This window comes from Acomys minous, assembly GCF_964271855.1.
Source record: "Acomys minous genome assembly, chromosome: 1".
NCBI classification, from domain to species: Eukaryota; Metazoa; Chordata; class Mammalia; order Rodentia; family Muridae; genus Acomys; species Acomys minous.
In genome coordinates this window covers 147,769,120-147,779,354 of record NC_140483.1, presented here as the reverse complement: position 1 = coordinate 147,779,354, position 10,235 = coordinate 147,769,120, and the positions used below count along the sequence as shown (strand labels likewise).

Here is a 10,235-nt window from a genome sequence, read left to right as displayed (position 1 = left end):
GGAGAGGGCCACTATTGTAGGTCCAAATGATAACAAGTATCATAACAGTTGTATAATGCAGGCATGTTTACAATAAGGATGGTAAATCTGCCTTTCTCTGCATTACATCAATTCTAAAGATGATGATAAAACCTAGTAAAAAGCATCAGAATATATAGGTAATTTTTTATTGGGGCAAATGTTTCCATGTCTAAAATGATTTTATTTACATAAAGATACATCAAGCATCTTTGTTAAATAGGATAAAAATCGAGATAAATATTACATAAATTATAAATAACATTTCGGCATATAAACCTGAGTTGTCAAAACTTTTAATATGCGAATCTATTATTTTCTAAATGAGTGACTGATGATTAATATAGACAACACAGATGTTTATTCAGTTTTTCATGTGAAAGACATGAAATTATATTTTCATGAATCCCATTTGACATTATGAAATAATCTACTAGAGCAGAAAACATTTCAGGCAAAAAGATTGGAAAAATTCATATATTTATTAATAATTTTAAAATATTACCACAAGCTTGGAAGTCTGGTCTCATGGAGCAAAGGGTTGTCTTACAGAAGGAATATTCTGAAACAAATGAAAACCAAAGATTTTGATATAGTGACCAAGTATCTTTTTTTTTTTTTTACAAAGGATTAGAATGAAGTAGATATTAGTAAAAACAATAAGTCATTTCAGCTTATAAACCATTCTTCAAAGATTTTATTACGAACAAATAACATTATTTTTAAATTTATTACTTTTAAACAATGACAGGTAATGAAGTAGCTGTGGGAAAATGAACTATTTCCTGTGTAGAGATGGGTTTAATAAAAGGGGCCAAGATGAGCTTTAAAAATGCAAGTGACATAGTAAATTAACTTACCACTTCCTTCAAATAAAAGTAGAAATATTTCTCTTGAGAGAATTGAAGCGCCATCTGCTGATGCATCGCACACCAGGGACCAGATGCTCAATGCTAGGCAGGAAACTATTTCAATGGCGAAAACGACACAGGGATCAGGAGCATATTCTGCATAGTATCTAGGTAGTTGACACTTTCCCGAACTGAAAAGACATTTCATAAAGCATATAAAGGTATGTAAGATAAGTCCAATTTGTTCTAAAAAATAACTCATGCCTAATGAAACAGCTCACCAGCAGCCACGACTCTAGGGTCATCGTGAGACAGATGTCTCCCAGCTGCGCGACTGTCTGCACTCTGGTTCCACCACAGAACATGGACTGCAGAAGTAAATTTAAAAAAAAAACTGTTTAATATAGGGAAATTAAGTTTAAAAGTCCAATTATTTTTTAAGTTCAAAAGAGTGATACTAAATATTTCAATGATAAGATTTCAGAGGACTCACAAACGTGGAAAAGAAAGTTATAGATTAACTAAGTCAAACTGGTTTTATAGATGGAAGAAACGAAACAGATTTGAAAAGGGAAGTAAAGTGAGATAGTTAAAGAAGCTCGAGACCCAAATTGTATGACTTCCTACTATATTTTATTTTATGTTTGCATCTCATGCTGGCAGCTGAACTTGGTAAGGAATGTGTAAAGGCCACCCAGGTGGTCCTGGTTGTGAAGGCGTACAGGGGTCGTGGAGACCAGCTGAGCTCTGGCCCGGTGTAGCAGGACTTGAGTGCGTGGAGAGCATGCAGGAAAGGCCATTGGTGGGGATGCAGGCTCAGCATCATCAGAGGCCTCAGGATACTGAAGATGCTGGAGTAGTGGGATGACTGCTGAGGACAGTGGCAGCTGTGGAGCAGAATGGACCAAGGAGGTAAGCTCTGTGCTCTGAGGTTGGCAAAACTAGAGAAACAGCGCATCAAAAGCTCTTTGAAGCCCTGAAACTCTATGAGTAGGCCTTGGGTGGCAGGCACCGAACTTTTATTCTGTTGAATTTTGAGTTTGCTTTGAGTTTCATTGAGCCGGTGCCCTGGCTCTTCCGTCTTGGAATAAGAAGGTAACTTCTTTTCACTTTTACAAGAGCCCACAGTTAAGAGAGTTTGGTTATTTTTAAAGAGATGTGAACTTTTAAAGATTGTGTGACCTTGAAAGTCAGATTATGTTTTACACTATGATAATATTAATACATCTTGGCAGCAAACAAGAAAGAAAAGTTTATTTATCATGGTGTGTTTATGTTGACAATGGGTCAATTGTGTTAGCTTTTTTGCTAACGTGACACAAAACTTGAGGCATTAGAGAAGAGAGAGCCTCAGCCGAGAAAATGTGTTCCATCAGATGAGCCCGTAGGCAAGCCTGGGAGCATTTTTCTTGATTAATGATTGGTATGGAAAAGACCAGCCCACGGAGGGGGGGGGGATGGTCTCACTCCTGGCCTGAGAAGATGGACCAGGGTAGTATAAAAAAGCAGACTCGGCTAGCCATGGGGACCTGGCCTCTGCTTCAGTTCCTGCCTTTAGGGCCGTGCCTGGAGTGCCTGCCCTTACTTTCATTCATGGTGGACTGTTAACTGGAAGCATAAGCTGAAATAAATCCTTACCTCCCCAAGTAGCTTTTGGTCATGGTGTCTACCACAGAAATAAACACCTAATTCGGACCAGGGACATAGCACAGTAGTAGAGCACTTGCCTATCATGCATAAGGTCCTAGGTTCAATCCCTAATACTGATAATAATATAGAGAATAAAAGGAATTTCAAAGGAATAAACTATATCTTGAGGCTCTTGTAGTTGTTACAAGTTGTTCATTTTACGTGTCAGAGAGACAGAAGTTTAGCATTTCAAAATAGTTTTGGTAGGTGTTAAGTCCTAAATAAGGAAGAGCCAACTTCCCCAGTTCTTAAAAATTATAAAAATGACAAGAACTTGTCAATAATATCTGAACTGTAGCCAGCAGATATTAGCAGATAAGTAAGTCACCGACATACATGAACATGTAAAAAGAAATGTCCAACTGTACCTCTGTTGTGGACTCCGTATTCGGAATGGAACACACCAACTGCTTTAGTGTAGCCTCTTTGGACATGGGCATTTACCGCTCTTTCAAATGCGTTACCCCACAGAGCTGGGCCACCAGGTTTCATCAGAAAAGTAGCCAGTTCATAGACTCCTAGATTATGGAGAAAACAAGTGTAAAGACGACAGTCAAGGAACTTCTACTCATACTCATGGTCACGTGGTTTCAGTAGCAGCCCGCTCTGCACTCTCACATCCGAAGGCTCGCACACGTGCACATGTTTAGACAGATGCAGTAACTACATTTGCATTATTTTCCATTAATTTTACCTTTGGAAATCCCTTGCCCATGTTTAAACTTATACGATTAAGCTTGATTATACAGATGACAGGAAGTGGGAGTCAGTGGGGGCTGGTAAGATGGTTCAGTAGTTAAGATCATGTACTGCTCTTGAGAGGATGTGAGTTCAGTTCCCAGTGCCCATGTCAGGAAGCTTAGCAATTTCACTCAATCAATTGGTCCAAATGGTCAATTTTGTAGGAAAAACATAGACAGTGATTTAAAATTTAATACTAAGTGTAATTTATAAATATATGTTCAATATATTTATTATAATATATTTAGAGTTATATTATTGATATATAAAATACAGCTTATATTTAAATATTAAAATTGTTTTAAAGTGAAGACAGAATCTCATATATGATTCCTCACTGCCCCATACATAGTTTCTGGCTCTCACTGTGAAATTCTCAACCTTTACTGACCGTGTGACATTTTTGGTAACATAGATAAGGTTCACAAGTCCAGAAACCCTCAAGTGTGAAGAAGTCTTCATTAATCCTTACTTTTTTAGGATAAAGAAAGCCGCAGGGTAATGGCGAACATCTTTAATTTTAACACTTGGAAGGCAGAGGCAGGTGGATCTCTGTGAGTTCAAGGCCAGCCTGGTCTACAGACTGAGTTCTGGGATGGCCAGGGCTACACAAAGAAACCCTGACTGGAGCAGCAACAGCAGTAGCAGTGGCGGCAGCAGCAACAGCAACAAGATAACGGACAAAGCAAAGAGCTGCACTTTCTCTTATCTCAACAATCACTTATGTCCACATATAAAAGGGAGTCTACCCTGGTCCCAAAGCACAATAAAATTAAAATATGTACTATTTCAGTCATGAAAATTCACAGTGGTCAGCCAGACTCACCTTCCTTGGGAGGTGTTTCTATTTTGCACCACGGCACCAGGTAGGTAATGTCAACCTCTTGTTTATCAATGAAAGCCAAATTAGGAATGAGGAATCGCTCTTGCCATTCCTTATCATTGGCCAAGGCTTTGCAGACTGCAGTTCGATGAGCAAAATTGTCTAAGGTAGAAAAGAAGGGAGAAAAGACTTTAAAAATTGATGTAAAGTCATCTGTGCTTCTTTGGATTACATCCAAATCATTGATGGTTTATCTGGAACATACAGGAACACCATGCTGGGGATCTGGGAGCAGCCACCTAAAGAGACATGTGCGTCTAGTTGCTCCTGGTCTTCGGGGTACAAGAAATGGAAACAACTGTTGCATTCTCACTGAATGGGCTCCACAGGCCCCACCTCTGTGAAGGCAGCTGTGTGCAGTTAAGTGACTGTGTCTCAGTCTGTGACGTGGGAATATCCACCTCCGGGTTTGCCGTGATAAGTAAATAAATAAAGAGGGCTTACAACAGTGTTCAACACTTGCACATGGGCTATTCTTATTTACGTGAGGCATTCAACTGACAGTGTCCGCTGAAATGCGGATTTTAATTTGGTAGTGATGGTAGGTGGCCAAGCTATAGCTTGAATACATTTCAATGTAAGTGAAAGTTGGATGTACTCAAACAAAGAACTTCCAAAGAAACAGTGCTGACTGTCTTATAGTCACTCAGCGCTGTCTCCCCAGCACTCATTTCTCAGTTACTGAAACAGGTAGACATGTTAAACAATGTATGGGTCGAGAACTATATTCATTTTTTATAAACACCTCATGCGACTAAGGTAAACTATGTCGTTTATGAGAGGGATAAGAAATAACACCTGGGGCTGGAGAGATGGCTCAGAGGTGAAGAGCACTGTCTATTCTTCCAAAGGTCCTGAGTTCAATTCCCAGCAACCACATGGTGGCTCACAACCATCTATATTGAGATCTAATGCCCTTTTCTGGCCTGTAGGCACACATCCAGGCAGAATACTTAATATATATATAATAAATAAATAAATCTTAAACAACAACAGCAACAACACCTGCTTTACGGCCTAAAGTGAGGTAAATTACTTTTCCCTCAGGCCATCCTTTAACATGAACCACATCTGAAGCATAAGTTTCAGTTTGAAAAATCTTTCAAACAGAAATAAAACAAAACAAAACCCCAAAGCATACCTGCTATCCATAGAATGAGTCTTTTCTTAAAGAATTTTGCGAACATTAATTGAACATAGATGAACAAACACTAAAAGCAATGAATTATGAAGAGTTTGCTGAATAGCCTTAAGTCCTGATGTTGGCTATTAAGAGTAAACTTTTAAAGTTAATGGACATTTTGAATGACTTTGTAATTTGCTCTATTTCAAGGCAGTGCACCTTCAGTATGAGACGAATGCTTAGTAATATTAAGGCAAACTCCTTTAAATTCTTAAAGTGGTATGGCAGTGAATGTCTTAAAACTCTGGGATGTAGAAATGAATTGAAAATAGTCTCTAATGCAATAGAAGCAATAAGCCCCAGAGCCGAGGGAAGGTCAAAAGTTGACTGCCATCCTCTCTCAACCTCCATTTACTCAAAATCCTGACCGTGTAAACCGTGTCCACTAAGATGCTGATGACCAGGTCTAGCATCACATGCATCTCTTCACTCTGTCATCTTAACCTACTTGGCCTTTTGTAAACAGTTTTAAATTTTGCATTAAATCAGTTTTCCAATAAGTCACTGTAATTGTTTAAGACTGGTGGCACACGCCTTTAATCCCAGCACTCGGGAGGCAGAGGCAGACGGATCGCTGTGAGTTCGAGGCCAGCCTGGTCTACAAAGTGAGTCCAGGACTGCCAAGGCTACACAGAGAGACCCTGTCTCAGAAAAACAAAACAAAACAAAACAAAAGAAAACAAAAAAGGCCCAAAAGAATGGTAAGTCTAAACCATTTAGTGAATTGACAGATAAGAACTCATCATTTCCCAGTGATAATGCTAGACTGTGGGAAAGGGTTATAAAAGGTGGACTGAGAAGAAGGCCCTGAGTTTATTTTTTGGTTCTGCATGCTTTAAAAATGTTCTCCTTAGTCTGTATCTCCGCTAATGTAGATCCATCTAAGATCCATGTAGCATGTATCAGAACAGAAATCGCTACCGAACATTTGAATCGGGTGACTCATACCATACTTCCAAATATGGAACACTCTGTTCGTTCTGCCTCCAAATTCTACAGTCCAATAGCCGACCAATTCAGAGTGAGCTGTCCGAAGGTGAACATTTTGCTTAAAATTGTCCAGAAACTCTCCCATCTTCGAGGGTTTAAGGTAATAAGTACGGAACTCATAGAATGTTCCATCGCTTTGTTTGTGGCCGGTAGCAAAAGACGAGCACACCTGAAGAAAGAGAAATCCGTTCTCAATATTTGTTTTGGGAGAGGGGATGATTTGTGTTACCTTCCAACCAGATCTGGGTCTGTCCACAAGAGGCGCACTAGTTGAGTCATAATCCCTGTTTCCATTTCTCTTTTCAACTCTCCGTGGGTGTTCTAGTGGATAGTAAGGTAACCACTGCTAAACATCTCCTTAAGCCTCCTTTATTTTTGGTTTGTTTCAAGATAGAGTTTCTCTGTGTAGCCTTGGCTGTCCTAGAACTCACTCTGTAGGCCTGACTGGCCTAGAACTCATACAGATCCACCTGCCTCTGCCTCTCAAATGCTAGGATTAAAGGTGTGTGGCACCACCCCCCAGAAAATTTCACATAAATTGTTTTCCCTTATATTCTTTTAATTTACAGTGTATGTGACTGAAAGAACTCTGTAGACTGTCTCTTGGCATACACAATGAACATGTTTACCAAAAAAAGTTCTATTTTGTTTCTTGAGACAGGGTTTCTCCATGTATTGGTCCTATTTGTCCTAGAAATCAGGCTGGCCTTGAAACTCACAGAGATCTGCCTGCCTCTGCCTCCTGAGTGCTGGGATTAAAGGAGTGTGCTACCATGCATGCCCAGCTCAAAGAAAACCTTTCAAAAAGAGAAGTTGCTGTTCAGCTCAAAGAGTTATTTCTACATTCAGCAAACATAGAAGTGGGATGCAGGCAATGCATTAGGATGCTCTCTCTCTCCAGCTACATTACAACATCTGGTAACAGACCAGTGGTCCTCAGCCTTCCTAATGCTGCAACTCTTTAATACAGTTCCTCATGCTGTGGTGTGATTGGTAACCATAACATTGTTTTGTTACTACTTCATAACTATAATTTTCCTACTTTTATGAATTATAACGTAAATATCTGAAATGCAGTATATCTGAATGTGACCCCAAAGGGATCATGATCCACAGGTTGAAAACTACTGTAATGGACCACGGATGCTAAAAAATCATTGCCAGAATTGCCTGAATCACTCTTAGTTTCTAATGAGAAATGTAAGGTGAACATGGGCTTTAGTGCTTTCAGTTGACCAATGTGGTAGAAATGCCTCTCAGGTATTATTATTTTTTTTAATAGTTAATATGTAAGTTTCTACTTTTTGTTCTGAAAGTACTTTTTCCTAGGAACTACTTTGTTAGAAATTACCTTGTGTATGCCATATGCATACATGTATGTGTGCATACATTGTATAATATTGTCATATAAAAACTCATCTTATTTTTAAATTGGGCTAGCATGCACCCATTTCATGAAGCTAATAATACCATAAAAATCTGCTAAAGCAGAACAGATGAATATAAAAGTATGGAAAAATTAAAGCATACATTAACAACTTAGTCTGAATAGATAAAACAATCTTTTCCCTCTTTTTTATGTTTTTGCTTATAAAGCACTATTTTATTTAAAGCTTAATATAAGTTTCCCCTTTAGTTCATTCCATTGATGCTATTCTGAACTATATTCTTTCATATTTTTTTTATTAATTTATGTATTCACTTTACATCCTGATTACAGTTCCCCCTCCCTTCTCTCTTCCTAGTCTCCCACACACATTCCCCTCCCCCCATTCTCCTCAGAGAAGGGGAGGGCCCCATGGGTACCAACCCACCTTGCCATATCAAATAGCATCAGGACTAAGGGCATCCTTTCTCACTAAAGGCCAGACAAGGTAGCCCAGCTAGGGGGAAAGGACCCAAAGCAAGGCAGAGACAGCCCCCATTCCATTTTTTAGGGGACCCACTGCACATCTGCTACATATGTATGGGGGCCTAGGTCCAGCCCATGCATGCTTTTTGATTTTTTTTTTTTGAGACAGGTTTTCTCAGTGTAGCCTTGGCTGTTCTGGACTCTATTTGTAAATCACGCTGGTCTTGAACTCACAGAGATCCTCCTGCTTCTGCCTCCAAGTGCTGGGATTAAAGGTGTGTGCCACCACGGACTTTTACATTTTGATAGGCAGCAGCAGGTGACTGTAGGCCATAGGGCTTAGCTTGAGCATATAAAAGACTTCAAAGGCCGCCTCCACAGTGACACACTTCCTCCAACAAGGCCACACCTACTCTAATAAGGCCACTCCCTGTGGTCCAAGAATTCAAACACAGGTGTCTATGGGGGCCATACTTATCCAAACCATCACACTGCTCAAATCAGTAAACTTTATAAAAATCAACAGCTGTCTCTGCACTTGATGTACTCTCTCTCTCTCTCTCTCTCTCTCTCTCTCTCTCTCTCTCTCTCTCTCTCTCTCTCTCTCTGTGTGTGTGTGTGTGTGTGTGCTTTCTTAGAACAACCGTTTAAAGGTGAATAAAACATCAGGAAGTAAGCCAATAGCATTCACAATAGTTTATAGGTTGATTCAAAGAGAGTGCATTTGAAGAGTGAAATAATTGCCAAAGGCCCGAACTTTTACTATTTCCAGGACTGAATACATAGAAGGGAACCTACAGAGCGGAGGAGGTTTGTGAGTGACTGGACAGAAATGATTTTTCGGAGTTCTGTTGTAGAGTCAGAATTACGCTGGGGAAAAAAATATATGCTTTAGAATGTCCAACTTAAGACTTCGTCTTGCCAGCACTGACTCACTAAAGAGAATGTTGAGGGGGGTGGACCAAGACACCCCCCCCAAAAAAAACTAAGTTCAGAGAAATACTGTAAGGAAATAATTGGGACGCTGCATGAACAACACTGGGTGAGTAGCCATTAGTCTCTTCTTCGAGGTTTACTTAGTTTAACCTGATTCCCCTTCCACTACTTGAGTAAGTTAAAGCCCCGACCAGAAAAAAATTGGATTTATTTCCCAGATAAGCCTGTGCTCAACAACTAGGGCTGGACGGTGGGTAGTCGAGTTTCCGGGAGCTCCTTAACTGGGGATGCTCCCGGAAATCTCTAAGGAAGGGAGTCCATCCTTAACTGATGGGCGCTGGTGGGCAGGGTCCTATCTCACCATGACCCATCCGTGCTAGGGTACCCAAATATCCACCCTATTCGAGCTGTGCCTCACAGGCACAGGAAGAGCGCCTGCGCAGTACTCAAGCGACCCACACGGCTCCGCCCACTGAGCTTGCCCTGCAGCCCCTACCTGAGGCGCTAAAGCCCGCGGGGTCAGCACCCTCCTCAGGCCGCTTCGGAGTGCGAGCATGACGCACCCTGGAGCGCTTAGGGAGACCGCCGCCCCCGGGTGCCGGGACCCGCGCCTTCCCGCTTTCTGATGCGCGCGCCCGCTGGGTTAGATCCGCGCTGGCATGAGCTAGGTTGGTGGCGCGGCTCTGCCTCTCCCTTCAGGTAGCCCAAGGGCGCCAACTTGTGCGGTCTGTGCTGTCAGCTCTGACCTTTTGCTAGGCCTTTGTTCTACAATGTTCTGGCCCTGACGTCAGAGGTGATGATGCAATGAGCAGAATCCTGCCCTTCGTGCAGTTCCACATCCTGGGTCACCACGTTACACTGCCCCCTCCCCACCAGGGTACTAACACTCCAAACTGTAGGGCGCAGTGTGGGTGTACATGGGTTCCTTAAAATTCTCGGGGTGGAGGTGATTTTGTCGTACTGACCAGGAGCCTTCACTTTTATCACAGAGTACTCTGCATCCCTCTTAACCCCCTGCATAGCGTGGGAAGCTCGGAATAAAGATGGGCCAGTTTTCTTGGTGCCAAGAACATAGGGATCACAGACCTGAAA

General features: G+C 41.2%; 1 protein-coding gene across 1 annotated transcript; it reads right to left on the bottom strand.

The window, feature by feature from the left end:
* Window positions 1–437: 437 nt before the first annotated feature.
* LOC311605098 (protein NipSnap homolog 3B-like) lies at window positions 438–9,781 on the bottom strand. The gene is made up of 7 exons (XM_084795386.1): window positions 9,640–9,781; window positions 6,314–6,524; window positions 4,126–4,284; window positions 2,927–3,076; window positions 1,151–1,237; window positions 879–1,060; window positions 438–580 (listed from the first exon to the last, which is right to left on the bottom strand). The coding sequence occupies exons 1-6, from the start codon at window positions 9,697–9,699 to the stop codon at window positions 984–986; spliced, it is 744 nt and encodes a 247-aa protein (XP_084651512.1). The 5' UTR covers window positions 9,700–9,781; the 3' UTR covers window positions 438–580; window positions 879–983.
* Between the last annotated feature and the right edge of the window lie 454 nt (window positions 9,782–10,235).